The 23060-nt window shown below is 39.7% G+C and overlaps 1 protein-coding gene and 1 long non-coding RNA gene across 4 annotated transcripts; one reads left to right on the top strand and one right to left on the bottom strand.

The window, feature by feature from the left end:
* Window positions 1-5599: 5599 nt before the first annotated feature.
* Window positions 5600-6977, bottom strand: LOC122656568. Its single transcript, XM_043851148.1, has 4 exons — window positions 6902-6977; window positions 6394-6809; window positions 5786-6107; window positions 5600-5665 (listed from the first exon to the last, which is right to left on the bottom strand). Exons 2-4 carry the CDS (start codon window positions 6595-6597, stop codon window positions 5646-5648), a joined length of 546 nt encoding a protein of 181 aa, XP_043707083.1. The 5' UTR covers window positions 6598-6809; window positions 6902-6977; the 3' UTR covers window positions 5600-5645.
* Window positions 6978-20333: 13356 nt separating this feature from the next.
* Window positions 20334-21105, top strand: LOC122656164. Of its 3 annotated transcripts, none has more exons than XR_006332055.1 (3): window positions 20334-20488; window positions 20702-20778; window positions 20903-21105. It is a non-coding gene; the product is annotated as an uncharacterized LOC122656164 (long non-coding RNA). The 3 variants fall into 3 exon arrangements; XR_006332056.1 differs by having other exon boundaries at window positions 20876-21105; XR_006332054.1 differs by having other exon boundaries at window positions 20861-21105.
* The last annotated feature ends 1955 nt before the right edge of the window (window positions 21106-23060 follow it).

Genomic DNA, 23060 nt, shown 5'->3' with positions numbered 1-23060 from the left:
AAGGCACAACACCGGTTAGCGTTCTTTCTCCCTTCAATATATCTATGTTACTCCTCTAGAGTGCTTTAAGAGATGAGGTTGGGGAATTTAAATAACATTACTGCCCTTACTTCCAAGCTTCCAAGATTCGTACACATGAAACAAGAAGGGAAAAGAGGGATTGTGTGATGATTCACATGACAAACGGTTGTTACGTGAATCATCACCCTAAAATTAATTAGGGAAGTAGTTTTCTGTCCGGGAGTGTAGCCTACGCCAGCACTCCCATGTGTCTATCTCTCTCCTCCTCAAAATAAGGGGCAGAAGTGTCTTTTCAAATAGGGAGGAGAGAGAAAGACTCATGGGAGTGCTGGCATAGGCCACACTCTCGGACAGAGAACTTTCTCCCAATTAATTATTAGATGTGAGCATAATTAGTAAATATACATGTATATTTTACATGTATTCGTATGTATATGTATTTAACATGTTTTTGATTTTTTTCAAAGATACAAATAATACACATCTTTTATAAAGACCCATATTAAACATGTAAATACGTTTGGTCCGCATAATATATATATTTAAAAAAAAAACCCATTAAATTAATCTTGCATTTCCAAAAAGAGGCCCAATAATCCTTCCTATTCTCTGTCAGTTATAGGGGTATTTTGGTAACTTTATATGTGCATGAATTTAAAGTTTTTATCATGTTATTCATTTTTCATCATGTGAAACATCTCCAACATATGACCGATGTAAACAAATCACCACCGGTTAGGGTGTTACCTGAACAGATATGGGAACACAGCGGAAGGATCTCGTATGGATTTGGTTATAAGCTTTACGAACTCGAACGATCTGCTTTAATCTCTAGATATCTTGAAAGGCTTCTCCACTGAGAACTCCATACCACAAATCCTTGGGAATAGATGGAATCACAAAGAGAACACATTAGTAACTTGGTGAACAAGACTGAGAGTGAGACAGAGATCTCAATGGTGCAAGAATACAATTAGGTTTTGGGGTTACTTGATTATATTTATATATAATTAGTCCCCACCTCTTCACAGTATCCCACTCCAAATAGGAATCACTGAGAGGGAAGAGACCTAAAGGGTAAAGGTCACCTCCTTAAGTGACCAACTGTTAGGTACTTGACCGATACGCCAAAAGCTCCGAAGCTGATGGAACGTGTTAAATCAAGCCCTTTAACCTATCCCATACTAGACTGACCCAATTTAGTGTCTGTATACTACAGTGGGCTTCATTAGACACATAACAGACCACCACGCTTTTGCAGCTGTCATCCTCGGAGGCTCTCACTCTAGCCAATTTTCACTCTGGCGGTAGGTAGCCCTTTCCAAGCAGCTCCACTCTGCTCTAGGGTTTTTGTCTAGTGGTAGGTAGCCCTCTCCTAGGTAGTCCTTTCCGTGACTCGAACTCATGACGTGGTGCCCAGCTCTAATACCAAATGTTAGGTACTTGATCGATACATCAAAAGCTCTGAAGCTAATGGAACGCGTTAAATCAAACCCTTTAACCTATCTCATACTAGGCTGACCCAATTTAGTGCCCATACACTAGAGTGGGTCTCATTAGGCACATAACACCAACCCAACTGGTCCAATTGGCTGCCCCATGGGTGAGCGCCAAACCTGAACCAGTTATGTATCCAAGTTCAACAACTGAGATCTAACCCTGACATTATTTTCTTTGTTTATGAAAACGCTCGGTATGTTATATTTACATGAGCAATGGTGTTTTTATAATTGTAGCATCTTACTAACCTTCCTCATGTGTTAGTTAGGAGTTATAACTTATAACAGTAGTTAGATACTACGGTTTTGCATATGTTTTCTTTCATTTTTGTTTTTTTGCCTTTCAATATATATAATAGCCCTTGCTTTGCAGCATAGCTGAATAGAGGTTAATTCATGTTTCTTTCCTTTTTAATTTTATCATCTAAACCATACTAAAATGACAAAAAAAATGTCAATATTAAGAAATGACACTGTTATCTTCATTGGAAAAAAAATTAAAATTGTATTACATACTAAAGGGACTTTAAAAAAAAAAAGAATAAAGAAAGGTGTTGATAAGAAAATCCCTATAACTTATGGGTGTTGCTCTGCGTAATCACGGTTAGTAACATCAAGATTGTGACCATAAGAAATTTGTTTCTTTCCACGTGTAAGGAGAGAGAGTAATCCGGTTTAAGAGCCTGGATTCGAACATAGAATAGACCTCCATCGATTGCAATTTGAATTAATTAAAATCGATCGGAACCCTAGAAATTAGAATTCTAAAGAAAAAACTAAGATTTTATATTTTTTAAAAATTTTTTTTATTCAATAAACTTGGGGATTTGGGTGAGAGAAAAGTTTCATTGATTTTTTGATATTTTATTGATTAAAAGGAAACAATGGAGAAAAATGAAGCAAATTAACAAGAATTATGGGTGATTCACCCGATTCCGATTCCTCAAACTATGACAATAATGATATGACAAAAAGTTGTGCATCGACATGTACCAAGCACGGTCAAGTACAGACCTTTGCCATTGGACTAAAGAGGAGGTCGAAACGATCAAACCCCTCCCTGTTTGACACATCATGATCTGCCCTTCCTTGTACGGCCTTGCATGAAAACCTCGCCCTAATGATATTATGAACCATAAAACTGAAAATTTCCAGCTCTTACAATCCAATCGGACTACATAATAGCCCTTTTGTCTTATTAGATCCACATTAAATTGTTACAAATTTTGTCTGATTACAAGGATAATAAACGGTAATTTATTAACTAGTTGACCACGTTCTTCTTGTTTTAAGAAAATATAAATAGAAGCCACAACCGTAGTGTGATTTAAATTGAATGTCTATAAATTACAAATCTATTATGAATGGAATATTCCTTCATCAATGGAATAGGCTATAAATTATTTCTAGCAACTATTAGCCAAAGCTATAGATCATAAGAGATCTTATTCTTAGCCACTGTGCATCCGTTAGAAATACTCAGAATAATTAATGGACTAGGGCTGCAACAGGGTCGGGTTAGGCCTAGTCTTTTAAAACCCTAGCCCAACCCTGAGTCCCCTTAGCTGGTCCCAAGCCCATCCCGGCCTTGACTCAGGGCCAAAAAAACTGACCCCGCCCTCAAGGTCGGGCTGGGCTGACCCTGCCCTCAAGGTCGGGCTGGGCTGACCCTGATTAGCCCTGATAGCTAAGTTGGAAAGGGAGATGCATGTGTTGGCTAGGTTGGGAAAGGGAGATGCATGGGCTGGCCAAGCTGGTTAGAAGAAGAACACAAAAAAAAAAAAAAAAAAGATTAGGAAAAAGAAGACAGGTTCGGGTCGGCCTCAGCCCGAGGCCTCAACCCTGACTCGGCTTGGCCTTGACTCAGGGCCAAAAATTCCCAACCCTGACCCACCTTTAGGGCCAAGGTATCTCAACCCAGACCCTGTTCAGGCTTAGGACGGGCTCGGGCCATCAGGGCCAAACTTGCATCCCTAAAGTGGACTATAGTATAGTCTTTCACTTGATGAAACTGCTAAGGAATATACCATGTTTGTATTATGCGTATCATGTTCTTATTACATCAGATACTACCTTCCATCTTTGTATACTTGTACTATATATGTATAATACATCTTCTTTTTTTGGGTAAAAGTACAATACCTCGCTTGACCTATTAGTATACATCCTCTCTTGTAAATATTCAGAAATACTAAATACAATATGATTCCAATACTTTTATCAAAGCAGGTTTTCACCATATCCACGTATCCACAGTATGTACTGCCATATGTGCAGGGAGTGTTGGGAGTTTAGTCCCACATCGACTATTAATTAGCCTGCAGTTGTAGGTATACATATGAGAATCCCTCCACCTACTAGTTTGAACTTTTGGGATGAAAACTTTACATTTGCTTACTATCTCTGGTTCAAAATATGGACATGGGATCATCTTCCATCAATTCTATCTGAAGCAAAATTAGTCGGAATTGACTGGAATTAGTTGAAACCCTAGAAACTTGAGAAGAACAAGCAAAGATTTCCCAAAATACGTTGGAGTTTTTTAATTCAATGAAAGAGGTGTAAGTTCATTAATTTTATATTATTTTACGAACTTAATGAGGAAAACAATAGCCAAAAAATGAAAAGATCAAACATGGTTCACCACTGATTTAAAAGAAATTTAAAAATCGACTAGAATATATGACGAGTGCCGGTGATTAATCCGATCTGATTCCGATTACTAAAACCGTGCTTACAGACTCCACAGTACAAACCAGTATATATTCAGGTTTGAGTTCAGTTTTGGCCATGAAAAATTGGATCCAAACGTGGTGGAATGCATATAGCTACCATTTACCCCCTTGGCTCTTCTCATCAACAAAGAATTGGGTCCTGTTGGAGTCTGCTCTCTCTCTCTCTCTCTGAAGATGTGACACTAAAAAAAAAGGAGCATGTCCCAGTGCACGAGGTTCCCCCACTACTGCAGGGTCTGAGAGGGATAAACGTACACAGCCTTCACCCCTGCTTCGCGGAGAGGCAGTAACCATGTTTCGAACCCACAACTAATAGGTCAAGCGCAAGGCTCTCCCACTGAAGACTTGACACTATACCTACCTACCTAAATTTTTTCATACTTGAAAGGAACATTAGCAAGGAAAAAAGGGAAGAACCCCAATGCACAGGAAAGGATGCAGTTTCTCACATAACACTCCAAGTAATATCACAAGGATTTGCACTCCTCTGATGGATTTTGGATTGAACTTAGATAGTTGGGGTGGGGTTCAGTACTTGTCATGAACTAGTAATCCAAATTGGAAGTTTCAAATTGAAGAAGAATTGGAAAGATTAGTATCATGCTTGTTAAAAGGTAGGATAAGGATAAAGATCAAAGAAGCCAATGAAAAACTGCACCAGAGCAAGAAAGTTGTACTTGATCATAACACAAACTCAAGGGCAGTTTTTCCTCCACAGAAGCAGTCTCAGTAGTTATTTTGATAGTCTAAACCTAAGTCATTGGTTTCCCAATTAGAATGATACTTACAGATATAGTCTTAATTTGCACTTAAAATTTAATATTTGATTGGATGTCTCTAATTAGGGTTTTGAACAAGATCTTCACTTTTGGCTTCAGGCACTTTTTGTTATCAAAAGGGTTATGGGTAAAAATTCTCTAAAGAGGAGCAAATTAATAACTTCCATAAACTTCTCATAGGAGAAAGTTACATGAATTGTTTGCCTGACTTCTCAAATTTTCTAAGACAATTTTGCATCAACCCTTCAAGCATCTCCTCCCCTCCCCTCCCCTCCCCTCCCCTCCCCTTTAAGGTTAGCTAATACATATTTCAAGACCAAGCAAGCAGACCAATTAAATGTAATTAAACCTGTCACCATGTTCATTAAAATGGATACTTTTAAGATCTTTAAATTGGCACTATATCTAATAATAATTTGATCCTGCAAAAAAAAATTACACTAAACATAGCCGTCGATCGGCGGCCAATTGACATTTTAACAATTACAATTGCTAGCTCTTTTAGCACCTTATGTTAATGTTACATGGCATCCTCATGTTGCACCTTCGAGAGAAGCTTTAATACTGTCATGAGACATCTTCTTTAGAAATTAAATTTTTGTGTTTTTGTTTCAGAGCTCTAGCACCACAACTGCATGATCAAGAAAAGGAAGAAGATAAGTAGATATTTAAGTGATTATAGTGAATTTGCTGTATCATGTGCTGGATAGATCATATAAAGAATACAAATTAAGTTAAAAGAGGATCTTACATTCTTCATCTGTGGTGATCCAATTTCCTCCTCTTCTAGATGTACATTGTTCATCACTGTCTTGGTTAGATGCTATTGCATCCTTGTTAGTACTTGAATCAGGAACTGAAACATTATGGGCTGCGGATTTGGTCACGAGCGGCTTGATCTGTGTTCGATCAGTTTTTGTAGAAGATGATGTGAATGAGAACCCAGAGTAAGCAGAGGAGGAGGTGGAACAGCTTCCAATATCCCATCTGAAGCTGATCTTGGGAGAACTTAAGCTTGAATCATCATCATGTGCTGCTTCTTTGAGTGCACCACGGGTTCGGAAGTACAAAAGCTTTAACATGGATATAAACATTATACATTGTCAGAATAAGTGGATTCATTGAAAGGATAATTGGAATAGAAGAGATGAAAAGGTATGATTGTTGGGTTCCACGCGAAAGCAATAATCCCACATCTGGACTTGAGCACTTTCTCCTTAATTACAGGCTTTTTAAGGGTGAGATCTACCAAAATCCCTTACAAGTGGTATCAGAGCTGAAGCGTAACAACTCCGGTGTGATGTGAATAACCCGATATGGATTACAAGGATTTCTTGAATGATGGGTAAGGAAGATTACCTTTCTACTGATGTACTTTCCACCCTTCTCAGCCTTTGCAGCAGCAGCCCATCTCAGCAACTCCTTCATTCTAGAGATAGCTTTGGCCTTATTCCCCTTGGGTTGATCTCTCTTCTCTGATGACTCATGTTGATCATTTGAATCAGATATTGGAAGAACCTTATTGCCTACATGGGCAACAACTAAATCCCCCTTGTGACCCATACACAATTCTTGAGAAAGCTCTTCTTCTTTTATGATCACTTCTTGTATCCAACACTTGCTCTTATGAAAGCTTCCAAGTATCTTCAGGTTTAGAGTACTATAAAAGCATCTCCTGAAATCCACACACTCCACTTCACCTTCAGATCTTTTCGATCTCCTATAACTTCCACTCCTTTTTTGCAGAACCAGATCCTTACAAACTGGTTTTTGGACTGTAAAGATCACATTAACATAGAAGAAGATCTATTATTAGTACTAATCTTTTAATTAAGTCAGTGTTAATTAAGAAGAGTGTAATCTATACCTGTTGAAGCTGTTTGTTTACTGTTGCTTGGATTGGTTTCTTTGGCTTGTTCTTCTTGGGCTACCTTGAAAAGCCATTGAAGGATATGTGATCACTAAGCATGTAAGCCATAATGGTGCAAATGCTATGAATTTGACAACTTGAACATGAGACATATATATATTATGAAGCTCTCACCTGCATACTTATTGGCTTGATGAGAGAATCTCTGCCTAGTTAATGTCAAGAAGACTGATGATTCTTGTGGTCAAAAGACAGCACACTAGTGATCTGTCTGTTCTGATTCTGTGCTAAAAGATTCCTGCCTACACTTATGGGGGTTTTTGAGAAGAAGACAGAATCTAACAGAGGTGGAGAGACAACCAGGCAGTGAGCATAAGAAGTTGGTTGGGGTTCTGATTTTTTCTGAGAATATGAGAATTTTATAGGGGTGACCATGTGGTGGGGGATATGAGAGTTTTAAGGATTTTATTAAGATTAGAGTTATGATAAAGCAGTGGTGTCATTTGTCTCTACCATACATTTAGTGGATCTGTTGAATCATCCTTCAGATGGTCCCAATTGATGGGTCACCAATGGATTAATGCACATGCCCCAAGACTGAATTGGGTTTGAATTGGGCCTCTCAACCAATTGGGTAGTTCTATATATGAATCACCTTTTAGTTTTAGTGGTGAGCAAAACTAGGAGAAGCCTTTACCAAAAAAAAAAAAAACTAGGAAAAGCCAAGTGGTGAACAAAACTAAGAGAAAATTAATAATTGAAATTTGAAACAAATATGTCAGCTTTGTTACTTCATTTGACTGAAAAGTTAGGAGCTGATTATCCAAATGAGAAGTTGACTTGGTTAGGGTTGAGGAACACATTGGTCCAAATGGGTCGGGCTATAGCTGGATATGTTTGGAGTTTGGACCGGCTGGTTCCAAAATCACTAATGTGAAATAGATTTACATTATTCACAATGCAAACATCAAGAAACACTAAGAAACGTAACTGATTTAAATAAGGATGACACAGGGATTTAATGTGGTTCACACATCAATTTGATGTGCTACATCTGTGGGTGAAGTTGCAAATGATTCACCATGTGATGGAAGAAATACAATGGATATCTCTTAAGAACACCCAAAACTCGCTGTAAGAACTCCCTCCCGCTAAAAAACCCTAATACTAAAATGCCCAAATCCCATTTCTTTTACATAACAAGACGATAAAACAAGGTAATACTCCTCCAAGTCAGGTCGATCCATTGGGTTGGGTCGTACCATACCACGGGGACTTCACCCCTGTACCCTCGTATGAGATGGGCTTCAGGCTTGGGTCTATCGGCTCAAGCCCTTCGCTACCATCACAGACCTCACAAACATTTTTCCTTTAGGTCGCCACAAAAAATGTTGAAGCGGGGCAAACTTCGAAATGGATACAAGAATTTAAGACACATATAACCCAATCAATGAAGAATAGGATTACAACCGCTTGTCCTCAAACCTCTCTCAGATTGCTTATAGAGAAAAAAACCCTTGTTATAAATCTATCCCATTGAGTTGCAACTCTGTTATGTGCCTAATGGGGCTCAATCTAGTGTATTAGTGCTAAATTGGGTCAGTTTAGTATCAGTAGGTTAAAGGGCTTGATTTAATGTGTTCCATCAGTTTTGGAGCTTTTGGCGTATCGATCAAGTACCTAACACTTGGGATCAGATTTGGACACCACGTCACGAGTTCGGGTCACGAAAATGGCTACCTAGAAGAGGGCTACTTGGAGTAGAGTGAAAGCTGTCAAGAAAAAGCTACTTGCTACCGGACAAAAACCCTGGGGTAGAGTGGTACTTGCTACCGGACAGAAACCCTCGGGTAGAGTGGAGCCGCTTGGAGAGGGCTACCTACCTCCAGAGTGAGAGCTGCCTAGAGTGAGAGTCGCCAATGACGATTGTTGCAGAAGCATGGTGGTTTGTTATGTGCCTAATGTGACTTGATCTAGTGTATGAGCGCTAGATTGGATCAACTTAGTGTGAGTTAAAAGGTTTGATTAAATACATTCCATCAGTTTTGAAGCTTTTGATGTATTGATGAAGTACCTAACATTCATTCAGGATGGAATCTAGACTGTGTTCAGTCGGAAACTGAACCGAATCATCGGCTGCGGGTTTGGATCGATCTGCTGGGTGGGTTGCCAATTTTATCCAAGAATTACCACCTTCATAAACACTAAAAACCACCCTAGCTTATTGTTTTGTTTTGTCTTTTAATGAGAACCCCCCAGCCCATCTTTTCGTGTGAAGTAAACCCTTTTGTTGCTAGAAGTCTCTTATAGTCAAAGCTGACCGACTCATAAAAGTTCAATTTGGTAGCTTTTTGTTTCTTTACTTGAGTAGTGAGTTTTTCTTTTAGTAAGAAGGAGGTAATCATCTCTCTCTCTCTCTCTCTCTCTCAAGCTGAGTATGAGCATGTGGAGGAGGAAATACTTAATGCCATGAAGAGGGTACTCTCTCTCTCTCTCTCTCTCTTAAGCTGAGCATGAGCATGTGGAGGAGGAGATACTTAATGCCATGAAGAGGGGTAGTGTAATGATCTCTCTCTCTCTCTATATATAAAGTTTACAGAGACAAATGCCAGTATACAATGTGATGGAGGTTTTGGGAGTCACATGGTTGATGGAGGGAAACCGTCATATGCTGCATCACAAGCAGGTGTTATAGTTCATATTATAATGAAGCAATAACAAAGCTAGGTACTAATTTTGTCTAGTTTAGCATGTGTTTGAGAAAATTCCCGAACCCCTCAGCTTTTTTTTTCCACAGGTTTTGAGGAGATCCAGGTGAGGTGAGGTGACGTGTCACTCTGTCTTCCAGTTCTGGAAAAAACACGGACGTGGCCTTGTTTGGGGCCTTTGGTCAAATTGAAGAGAAAACAATTGTTTTAATTAAGTACGTAGGAGAGAATCTAGGAGATATGTTTAGGGTTTTACCCTACTGGTATATGCTTATCCTCTCTCTCACTCACTCACAAGACAAGAGAGAACGTACTGTGATGCATGGGTTGGGGTTTATTATTATTTTCTCTTAGTGGTGAGATTCTTTTCCACGTTGTGTATCATCTCCCTCTGCTATATTAATGGGATTGTAGCTAGCTGGATTATTCTAGACAAATCCTTATTATTACATTCAACCACTGCAATGGAGATTGTTAAAAGTATTGATTCTCATTAATTTTGATCTCTCAATGTGAGAGTAAAAATATACACGCACAAGCCCTAGCCAAGAGTTATAAATAGATTAGGAAATTAAGGTATATCACATGTGATATAGTTTCTTAATAGAAGAAAATTACATAAGACTACATAAAATATAAAACAAGGTTTCCTAGTTTGAGAAGATCTCAATAATATCCAATACACCCCCTCAAGATGAAGGGCCAGCAAAGCAGACTTTTAGCTTGTCGCACATGAACTGAAACCGGGTCGTAGAGAGGGCCTTGGTAAGAACATCTGCAATCTGATCTGTAGTGAAGATAAACTGGACCTGAAGTTGATGGTTGGCAACACGTTCCCGTACAAAATGAAAATCAATCTCAATGTGTTTCGTGCGGGCATGAAACACAAGATTAGCTAATAGATAGGTAGCGCCAATATTATCGCACCATAACATAGGCGAACTACAGAGAGGAAAGCCCAACTCTCGAAACAGGGATTCCAATCAAATCAGTTCAGCCGTTGCATCTGCGAGTGCCTTGTACTTGGATTCAATAGAGGAACGAGCAACCGTTTTTTGTTTTCGAGATTGCCAAGAGATCAAATTACGACCGAGAAAAATAGCATATCCACTAGTGGAGCGACGATCTTAATCGTTACCTACCCAATCGGCATCAGAGAAAGCCTAAAGAGTGAGATTTAGAGAATGCTCAAGTAACAAACCGTGACTGCCGGTGTGTTTGAGATAACGCAAGATGCGTTTGACCAATGACCAATGATGCATAGTGGGAGAGTGCATAAACTAGCACACCCTGTTAACTGCAAATGCCACATCAGGGCGTGCGAGTGTGATGTACTGTAGTGCCCCAACAATAGAACAATAGCGTTTGGGGTCATCAAAGAGCGCACCCCCTGAATCCGAAGAGGAGGAAGAGGCTGCCATAGGAGTCAGTATAGGTTTGCACTCAGTCATACCAGCTCGGTGAAGTAAGTCACGAACATAGCGTGATTGAGAGAGAAGAAGGCCCTTGGAATGTGGAACGGCCTCAACCCCAAGAAAAAAATGTAGAGGACCCAAATCTTTGATGGAGAACTCACTTGCCAGTTGTTGTAACAGAGCTGTGACCTGGGAGGCAGTGTTATTAGTAACAATAATATCATCCACATAAATAAGCAAACAAATAACCACCGAACCTGACCGATAAAGGAATAGAGAGGGGTCGGTCTTGGAGGCTACAAAACCTAAACGAATCAAATACTGCGAGAGACGTTGGAACCAAGCCCGGGAGGTCTGCTTGAGACCGTATAATGAACGGTGAAGTTTGCACACATACTCTGGGTGAGCAGGATCTTCAAAACCTGGAGGTTGAGCCATGTAAACATCCTCGGATAACATACCATGAAGGAATGCGTTTTGCACATCTAGCTGGCAAAGTGACCAACCCTGAGATACTACAAGAGCAAGAATGGACCGAATGATTGTGGGTTTCACAACAGGGCTGAAAGTTTCAGAGAAGTCAAGGCCCTCTTGTTGATGAAAGCCCTTCGCAACCAACCTAGCCTTATAACGCTCCAGACTGCCATCAGCTTTACGTTTGATTCTCTAAACCCATTTGCAACCAACAAGATTTATATGGGGGGGGGGGGGAAAACCAGTGACCATGTGCCATTTTTAAGAAGGGCATTAAATTCATCGGACATGGCATGACGCCAAACAGAAAACTTGTGAGCTTGGGAAAAACAGGTTGGTTCTTTGGTTGGAGGGGTGTCAACAGCGAAGGCATGTGGCTAGGATTTAGAAGAGGGATGGGTACGAAGAGTAATAGTACGAGTGCGGTGAGGAGGGAATGGAGGGGCTGGAGGGGGAGGGGTTACAATAGGTAGAGTCGTGTAGAAGTCATGTAGAGGCCGGGTAGGGCGAGGGGGAGATAGAGAAGGAGACCGTGCTGGGGGAGAGGCTGTAGGGGTTGGAGGGAGAGCTGGTAAGGGAGCAATGCTCGATAATGGGGAGGTAACTAGGGGTGGCAATGGTAAGGGAGCTGGGGTCGGTAGTGGTAAGGGTGGGCAAGGTGGAGGGGAAAGTCGTGTAGGAATAGAACCCCATGGAGAAGATGGAGTAGCAGGAATAAGGGTAGGGGACGGGGCAGCAGCAATGGTTGCAAAAGGAAAGGAGCTCTCATCAAACCCAACATGGCATGCTATATACAGTAGATCACGGGAAATATCCAAGCACCAATAACCTACATGAGAAGGACTGTAGCCAAGAAATACACAGGGGGAGGAACGAAAGTCCATTGTATGACGATTGTATGGACGGAGATACGGAAAACAAAGACAACCAAAAACACGCAAAAAAAAAAAAATAGGAGGTTTATGGTGAAGGAGTTGGTATGGGGTAACCCTGTTAGACGTTTTGGAAGGCATGAGGTTAATTAAAAAATTAGCAGTGTTAAAGGCAAAATTTCAATAACACATAGGCACCGAAGAATGAACGAGGAGGGAGAGGCTAGTTTCAACACTGTGACGATGGCGCCTTTCCACAAACCCTTGTTGTTCATGGGTGTGAGGGCATGAAATTCGATGGGTGATACCAAGGTGTTGGAAATATTGGGGGAGAGAACGGTACTCCCCACCCCAATCCGTTTGAATGGCCTTTATTTTATAGGAAAATTGCATTTCTACTAGAGATTGAAATTTTTGAAAAGCACTAAGTACATCAGATTTGTTTAGAATATGATAAAACCAAATAAAATTAGTACTATCACCAACAAAAATTACAAAGTACTTGTGACCTTGAAACGACACTGTAGGAGAGGGTCCCCATACATCACTATGAATTAAATCCAAAGGAACAATGTTGCGAAAATGGGTTTCCCGAAATGACAAACTGCTAGACTTCCCTAACTGACAAGCAGGACAGACAGACTGCAACCATGTGGACTGACATGGGAGATTATTTTCTTTCAAAACAAAACGAAGAAGGGACTCATGGGGATGACCAAGTCGATGATGCCACCCATCGGTGGAGGTCCGTTCAGCAACATGGACTTGAGGAGAGGAAGCAGAGCGAGATGACAATGTATATAGTCCACCATTACTCGGTCCGGAGAGGAGAGTTGTCTTGGAGATGCGATCCTTGACAAGAAAATAACCAGGATGAAATTCAAAAAATACGTTATTATCACATGTAAACTGTTGAACAGAAAGAAGAGATTGAGAAATATCAGGAACATCTAAAATATTATTAAGATTAAAAGAACGAGAAGAAGAAAAACTAGGGAATGTGGAATGACCAATATGAGAGATGGAAAGGCCCTTACCATTGCCGACATGGAGCTGGTCCGAACCATTGTAGGGGTCGTAAGAGGACAAGGATTGGAGATCCGGGGTCACATGATGGATGGCACCGGTGTCCGGGTACCAGGTTAGGACAGTGGATGGGTGATAGGTGGGAGGGTAAGGAGGGGTAGGAAGGAGAGGGGGATTGGCATAGTGAGCTGCCGGGGTAGGGGAGGGATGTGTGGGAAAATATTGAGACATGGGTTGGGGGTAAGGTGAAGGTGTGGGGTTGCGGTAAAAACAGAAAGGGGCAGTGTGATTTGTGCGATGGCAATGGGTACAGTACAGGTTCCCCCTTGGCTGATAAGGGAAACGACCCCCACGGCCACTGGTAGAACGACCACCGCGGCCTCCACGTCCACCATGGCCAGAAGGGATGATACCTGAATCAGAACGGTTCACATTGTTGGCTGAAGGCGAGCTAGGTACAGGTACCTCGGCGAGACGCAACTTCTGAAAGGCGCGGATACTTTCATGGCTCAGTAGAAGGCCACTCAATTCTAAAAAAGAACGCGGTTCCAAAAGTTTGAGAATGGGCAAAACCACATCTTGGAGATCAGAGTGTAGGGAGCGCAGTACATAAACATTAAAATCTACAGGTGCAAGGGGTTTCCCTGCCGCAGTGAGTTCATCAGCAATGATCTTAGCACGTTGGAGGTAGGCAGTAACAGTTTCATCGTTGCCTTGTTGAAGATTTTGGAGACTCATATTGAGAGCCATCAGTCATGTGGTAGAGGCAGATCCAAAAGAACTCTGTAGTGCAGTCCAAATATCAAGAGAGGTATCCTTGTCGAGAACAATAGGATGGACCTCATCAGAGAGAGATGCAAGTAGAAGACTAGTGATAGCAGCATCTTGTGCAATCCAGTGGGAAGCCTCATTAGGATCAGAGGGACAAGGGGAGGAACCATCAACATAAGAGAACAAGCGTTGTCCTGTGAGATAGGCTGTGATCTGTTTGTGCCAAGAGAGAGAATTTTTTGAAGTTAATTTCAGAGAGACGAAGTGATGGGCATGAGAAAGGGAGGCGGTGGAGGAAGAAGAGAGAGAGGGGGAGGTAGAGGTGATGGTGCCATCACCGGTGGCCATTGCAAAAACAGGTGAACCGGTAATGCTAGGGCAGAAAAAAAAATTTAGAAGAAGAAGTAGAGAGTCTCGTGGGAGCTTAGGGCTCTAGATACCATGTTAGAAATATTGATTCTCATTAATTTTGGTCTCTCAGTGTGAGAGTAAATATACAAGCACAAACCCTAGCCAAGAGTTACTAATAGTTAGGAAAGGTATATCACATATGATATAGTTTCCTAATAGAAGAAGATTACATAAAATATAAAACAAGGTTTCCTAGTTTGAGAAGATCTCAATAATATCCAATAGAGATCATGAGATTGATAATCACTGTTTTAGTGGTTCATCTACAAAAAACTCACATTGGGAACCACGGTTTCGAGAATTAGATTGGAATGGACAGCCGACCCCTATTAAAAAAAACCAAATAGTCATGAATACTCTTTGATCTTTACTTATTGGGTAAGAGAACGCTAACCAGTTGTATAGCCCCTATATTAGCCTAGGGGCCGATGAGAGTATGCACATAGGCATTGGTTTGGATGAGATTTTTTTTATTTCACTGGGGCTTGAACGGTCTTTTCATGCGATCTTATTTCTGAACGCAGGAACCACATGACTAGTTAACGTTTTTTTCTCTTTCTTTTTTTTTTTTAATTCTTTTAATTAGTAAAATAGCATAAAAATCAATGAAACATAACTCTTGTAGTTAAAATACCCTCCTGAAAAAGCACAGATCTGTGGAAGTCTTTGCTTCTTCTTTTCGATTCCACTTTCAAGGGTTTTGGCTCATTCCAAATCGATATCGATCTGATTCAAATTGGAATAGATGGAGACCGATCCTTTCTCCAATTCCAAGTTATTTAATCTTATACAGAAGCCTCATTGCTGTTAGGGGGTCAAAGTCAAACTGAAACAGTTCTTGCACAACTCATATTGGTTTGTATTTGATATTTTCTATCTAGGAGAGAGAATGTTGCTTGGTTGCGTGCCCCTAGGTGAGCACGGGCCAATAGGAGTAAGTGTCAGACATCCAATATGAGGGGCGGGGTGGTCATTCACCACCCCTATGTCAGGGTGTAGGAGCATGCGATCAAGCAGTGTTCCTTATCTCTATATATTAGATCAGGTTTGGTATGCAAGAAAATTCCATGGACCCTACATAAGTTTTTTTAATGAATACAAAACCAAAAACAATGTATATCTGATTGTGACATTGCCAATCAAAGCAAGAAGGTCCCTCTTTCAATCCAAAACTAGATGTAGGGGTCCCAATCAGGATCTCATATGACAATATGCGCCACAGACTTGATCAGGAAGGGCAGACCAAAACATACAGGGAGAGAGAGGAATAGAGCAATGGATTTACAAGCAAATAGAAATTGGTTGATCTCTAATTTTTCCTTCTTTTAATCAATAAAAATAACAAAAATTCAATGAAACTTATCTCTTACAACTAGATCTACAAAGGTTCTAAAGCCAAAACTCCAAAAAATCCAATTTCTATGAAAATGATTGTTTTTTCTCCTCGATTTCATTTTCTAGGATTTAGACCGATTCAAATTGAAATCAGATTCTGAATTTTAAAACCTTGGAATAGAGCCTTCCTGGGGTGAAATAGGCCCAGCTCAACCCTGTGAAAATGAGATTGGCCTTGGAATCAGGAATCGGTTTGATCCAACTGAGAATACGAAGGCAATGATTAGGAATCGATCAATCTGATTCCGATTCATGCACCATCAATTAGGATCGATAGGAATCGGGATCGATATCAGTTGATTCCAATCCGGATCGGTGAAGGGTGATTCAAATCCTGATACTCGAGACCATGCTCTCAATGCAAATAGGGCAAGTCACATCTGTATAAGGACCCTTTCAGTAATCGTCATCACCTCCAATTCCTACCTGCTCCAATTCCCTCCAATCCCTCACATAGGAGTGGAAATGACCACCTTATCCATTGCCCGAACACACTGTCCAAGGTGGGGTAGGGTGGTCATTTCTGCTCCTATGTGAGGGATTGGAGGGAATTGGAGGGGGGCAACGAATTGGAGGTGATAAAAATTACCCTTTCAGCCAACGCTTGTCTTACTATTAAATTTAGTAGTGAATTTTGGGGGATGGGATAGTAACCAGAACAATTTCATTACAATCTTGAGCTGAAACAAACAAACTTTACAATTAGGGAATGTGTTCTCTATCCGGGAGGATGACCTACATCACTTTTTCTTATGTCTATTCCTCTCTACCTCCTATTCTCCCCTAATAGGAGGTAGAGATGTTGTTTCATATAGGAACGAAAGAGATAGACACATGGGAGTGTACTCCCGGACAAAATACCTTTCCCATTGCGAGGTCATAATGAACTCTCCCCCGCATACAAATACGAATCGTTATCCCCTCCAATTCGCTGCCCGCTCCAATTCCTCACATAGGAGCGAAAATGACCACCCTATCCCACCTTAGACAGTGAATTGGAGATGATAATTATTCATACAAATACCCGGACTATGCTTCCCACTGTTTTAGGAATTCTGTTCAAGTGCCAAAATCCATGAGTGAAGAGGTTCTCTCTTGATCATAGGAGAAGGAAAACTTGACCTTTAATCAATAAATTTTATAAAATTAAAATGAAAAAAAGAATGCTGCTTAGTCGTGTATTGTGTAGATTACTCCCCGAAATAGCCCTCCTGAACTGACTATCCCATCCCCTACAAAATAAAATATGTCTCCTGAGATGCACAGGGCCACGCAACCGGGCAGCATTCTTCTTGCTAAGATTGTTATTATACTCTTTTTAAGACAATTATTAGAAATGGTAGTAGCTGCATTGAATTTGGCCCAACCTATGGGTTTTGGGCATGGGCTCTGGAGTCTGGACAGATTTGTATGCAGTTCTATCATGAATTTACCTAATAAATCTGTTTCAATCCATCTGAGTTGACAGCATTAAGCCCTAATCTCCTTAAGTCACTATCCAGTGCATGTGGCAGACAATGGATGGGTTGATGTGATAGAAGAAACCAGCGCGGCAAATATGGTGGGTACCGGGTAGTCAATATCCCTACCCCTTTCCTAGGGCTCTTTGCCCCTCTCTCTCTCTCTCTGGGAGTTTCAAGATTAAGATTGATTGGACAGGCCGATTCGTATCGGTATTGGTGTCAATTCCTGGTCAATCTTGTATCAGTTGATTGGTATCATGGTTTTAGTTCATGATATCGGCAATTCGTAAAATCGATACGATATCGATATAGTATCGGTTTAAATCGGTTGTATCGAACAAAATTACCCCTAAATTTTTTTAAAAAAATGAGTTTTCTGACCATTTTATCTCTTATCTGTACCGTGTTACCGATACGATATCAGCACTACATCGGTATCAATGACTAGTAAAATTGGTACATATCGCCCGATACAAGCGATACGATACCAATACTTAGAATCATGATTGGTATGGATCAAGGGTAAAAGAGTACTAAAAATCTGATTTTTGAAGAAACACAAGGGAAGTTTGTCCGATCTAGATCGATATTGGATTGATATTAACCAAGACCGATACCGATTACTAAATCCTTGATCCAGGGCTGCCTCTCTCTCTCTCTGGGTATGTCAAGATTAATCGACTGGATGGATCTAAACTGGCCAAAGCCAATCCTGTCTATCAAGATCCAGGGCTGCCTCACTCTCTCTCTGGCTCTTCCAATTTTTGTATGGAAACTAGGGTTACAGTATGTTTTGATCAAATTCGATCAATTTCTCATCGATTATACAACAACAACAATAAACTTAACCTTATCCCAACTTAATGGGATTGGCTATATAGATTCAACAAAACCAAAGAAACTAAGGTCCGAACAAAAAGAGGGGAATAAAGAGATGAGAGGTGAAAAATGTAAAATGACAAATATAAAATGGGAAATAAAAAGAAAAACGAAAGATGAAAAGTGGAAGTTGAAAGTAAGAAGAAATGACACAGCCCTGCAAGATCCTTGCCCTCCAAAAGGCTCTATCTGAGGTCATGATGATCTTAATCGATTATGACCTAGATAAAAAACAATTAATACAGATCCAAATTCCAATTTCAAGCCTACTTTCTCTCTCTCTTTTACACACAAGAACATGCACACAAACACACAGAATCTTCCCACAAATTATGAATCCCATCCAATTGGTGATTGGTAGGGTGTTAATGGTTAGATTTTGATGTAAACAGTTCATTTCAGTGCAAAAATTTTTTTTTGGTAAAATCGAAATCAGATCGTTTAATAACTTTAATCAATTTTATTAGGTTTTTTATTTTTTTTTTTCAAACGACTTCTTTCTCTTTTAATTTTTTTTTATTGAAATAAATGTAAATTTAATATTGAATTGAATTAGTTATTGTTATATATATATATTTTTAGGATGGGCCCTTGGTGCAACGGTAGAGGTTGTTCCATTGTAAATCACATATTCTAGTCTAGAATCAGCTTATCTATGAACACAGGGATAAGACTGCGTATACTATGTACGGTATACACTGCTCCATTGTGGGTAACGATTTCGAGGTAAGTGAATTTCAATAAATGATTTCGATTTGATTTTTACACCTTTAGTGACAAGACACCAACACAGAAGAAGGAGAGATATATTAGATATTTTTTAGAATTGGGGAACTGTCCGCTCATTTTATTATTTCTGTACTCTCTTAGTTATGAACCTGCTGAGCATTTTGAACCCAAAACCTGGATCCCACACCTCCTGTGGGGCTGGGGCAGACCCATCAAATGGTTCCCAATTACTGTGTCGTAGGGGCCCCGATGGGAGGGGGGCCGGGGGGGGGGGACAAAATGATACTGACAAAGTTCCTTTTCCTCTGCGTCATATTGATAATTCTACTACTATGCCTCATGCATATTGCAGCTGGCAAATTTTGGAAGGAGCCATAAAGTCCACTCAATGAGCCCCACTAGTTGTGATTTGGGAAAGAAAAAGAAGAAGATAAGTGATAAAAGGCCAAATGTTTTCTGTGCTAGGGGTGCAGCTTATGACCAGACACATGGGGTAGATGAAATGATCATTCTGCCTTCCTAACACTCAACCCATGTATCTATCTGGGCGTACGCTACGTTGCGGCACAAAGAACATCAACCCACAAAAAAATATATCAAAGTTAAACGTGCCCATAAGACACTCAAAAAATTTAAGGGGAAAGGTAGAAAAGTTTTAAAGAGGAGAACCCTCATATCCTCTTTTTCTTTTTGTTTTTACCCAATTCAACTCACTAATGAGTACAAAGGCCAAAAGCAAGAGAAAGCAACTCATAGTGGGTTGGCGTGAACAAGATGTCCCTCTTTTCTTTCCTTCTTACCTTTTCTATCTCATCCTACCTTCCCTTGCATTACATACAAACTAATCCCTCCCTCAACCTGAACCCACTCCTCTCAAACATAAAGTCATAAAGCTTCTTTAATCATTTGCAAAATCCCTCTTCCCCTCAAGTTATTTATTGCTGTTTCATGTCCTTAATTAGTTTGTGGAAATGCCAGTTCCAAATCCATATGGTTCTATAGCTAGTCATGGCATGTTTGAATTTAGAAATAGAGGATATATAGAGAAGACATCAGAGAAGGTATAGTAGAAGGGGGTGTTTTAACCTTAATTATCTGCACTCCTGGCGGCGACGGCGGCGCAAAATAAGTGCACTGCACTAGTGTGCTCTTGTTATACACCAGCAAGGCACCCGAAGAACAGCAACGATACCATTAAGAACCTGTCTGATGCAGAGATCAATAAAGATGGGATCACCAACAATATAGATGTTAATAATCAAACAGAAGCTCTAGACAAGAGAAATGGTACTCAAGAACCTTGCTTTCTAACTCCTCCTCTTAAGAGTAATCTCAAAAAGACTACAGTGGTAGAGGAGAATCAACTGAGAATTAGGAGAAAAGTTAGTTGGCCTGATGCCCATGGACAAGATCTTGCTCAGGTTCTAGTGTATCAGTCAAGGTACCAACTATTTCTCCACCTCTTGCTCTGTTTATAAGATCTATGTGTGTGTGTGTGTGTGTGTGATTTTTCCTAGGTGTGCTAGGTGCATTCACTTGTAGAAAGTAGAAACCAAAGCAATGGAAGAACACTTTTTATATCTATCAATAAACTCTGAATGTAAGTTTGGAACTAATTATTGACCTTTCTCCTCAATCTTTCAAATGTTTTCAGTATATTGGAAGAAGGGGAGCTTGAGGGAGTGAAGAATTCTTGCATTTGTGCTATTCAATGAAACAAGCTGTTAAAAGGTATGAAGTCTCTCATTTCATAAGGATTAATGATCAAAACATTGCACACATATATCATCGATTTTGGTCTTTGAAATTTCAGTTCTTAATTGTGAAGATTAACTATATATGGGTTGTTAAACAGAAGTAACCAAAGCAGACTGGTGAGCTTGAGGCATAAGGAATCCAAGCCATTACATTCATGAAAGATGTACAACACAGATTTTGCATGTTTTAATGCAAATTGAGCTTCAAGCATGTCATCTGTTCATGTAACTTACAAAGAGAGATCACTTGTTTTGACTCCCAGAATCAGAGAATTGTTTCAAGATTGCATACTGTGTCCAATTTTAATTGTTTAGCTAGTACTGTTGAATCTCTGTTTATTCGATTTGAGGAATACTAATATGGAAGGTGATAAGATTCTCCCAGAATGTCCATCTCTGAACAAGGAAATGACTAGAAACTTGAGTTCATATTCATAGTCTACAATGTACTATTAGCTTGCTTGCATTTTAACAGTTATACTTGTTCTTAACATTATCATTTGGAAAAAAAATAATGGGTGAGAGAGAATTCTACCAAGACACAAAGTCATGGAGAAGTCGAAGAGTTTGTTGAGTACGAAAGAAAAATGAAAAGAATGTGTTAAAGTAAAGTTAAACATTAGATGAGATTTATATTTGATGGGAAAGAAATAAAAGAAGATGAACCCCCCTCGAAACATACTATTGACAAATTTGAGAAGTCATCACTTTTGAGATCAGAAATAGGCATCTAGCTGCTTCTTGGGACTTTCCTCTTATTTTTTCCACTCCCCTGGATTCTTGATGTATCATCTTTTTGATATTTTGTTTTTTCCCCTCCCCGTTTTTAATGTATCATTTTTTGGATTTGTTTCTTCAATGCTTTTGATGTAACAACCTCTTGATAGTTGTTTGGTCTCTCTTGTTTGGGGTCCCCCACCCCCCCTTTTGGGTAGCCAGTTTGGCTTCTTTGTTGTTCTTTGGTCTATGTAACTGATGAGGTTTCAGTTGAACGTGAGGCTTTTAACACTAGGTGGGTCATATTAGATTGGTATTATAGTAAAATTATTTCCCACACTCATATTATGCATAATTTAAGGGTTCATCCATCATTTGAGTGAGGCATAACTCATCTGTATATTGTTCTCCCCAATTACTTAACCACATGGTTTTCCTAAATGTCTCTCAGCTCCCTTGCCCCCACTCCTCACAAACACAAATACAGTTAATGATTACTTCTCATGAGGATACAGAACTCACACAGCTATGTTTGAAATGAGCATACTTGGGTTATTCATGTCATTTCAATTAGAATAGGGTTTTTTTTTTTTTTAATTAATTAAGTAATTAATTTTTTGGGGGTAAATTACACGTCACCCCCTGATTTTCAAACGAAACTCAAATCACCCTCTGATTTTTGAAAATACTCAAATATTGGCCTAGAATGCATACCAAACATAGCTGGGGGATAAGCCATGTATGCTCATTTCAAACATAGCTGTGTTTTATTTCTATATCTCCTAGACTGCAACATGTAGTATTAAGTGATCGATAGGAAATCTTTAGGCTGGGTTTGGTATGCATTCTAGGTCGATTTCGCATTCTCAGACAATAGATAAAAACAACTATTTTTATCATTTGAGAAAGAAAGATTGGCCTAGAATGCATACCAAACACAGCCTCAATAGATAACTTGTTATATTTTTAAGAAATTACACTAACCAAGGTTAGTTTTAACTTCAAGAATCCAGTGAATCCAAAGTAAGCATATTTTGTCTAGAAATTAACACCTTCTGGAATGGGAAGATGAAAGATGAATATGCTATGTAAGAATGTTCCAATTTGCAAGGTTGTGTTTCAAGGAGGGGCATTATTCGTTTTTTTTGCAAATTTTATTTTAAGGTTGTAGTCAAGTGGCTATCTTGGCAAATTCTTTCAAGTTTCATATTCCTAGTACTGGAATTGTGAGAAATGGGCAAAAAAGGGAAACCTGAATCATGCCTGATATTCAATAGGGGGTATTTAAGACATTTCCTAGTGGGAGCTAGTGTTCAAGCGGGCGTCACGGGAAACATAGACCCTTAACTTATTTACGCTCTGCTGAGTTGTAATATTAATAACTGATACCCAACCGCCACAAGTGCTCCCAGTACTGCAAAACTTCAATCCTCCAAAAGACAACAATTTTATTCTCCACTAAATGCATTCATTTTATGTGAGTTGATCTCAACCAAACTGAGAAATAATCGAATAAACAGGACCAGATATTTGACCTGC

The sequence above is a fragment of the Telopea speciosissima genome, chromosome 3 (genome assembly GCF_018873765.1).
Source record: "Telopea speciosissima isolate NSW1024214 ecotype Mountain lineage chromosome 3, Tspe_v1, whole genome shotgun sequence".
Classification (NCBI taxonomy): Eukaryota; Viridiplantae; Streptophyta; class Magnoliopsida; order Proteales; family Proteaceae; genus Telopea; species Telopea speciosissima.
The sequence above is the reverse complement of the archived record's forward strand: the minus strand, read 5'-3'. Positions and strand labels throughout refer to the sequence as shown.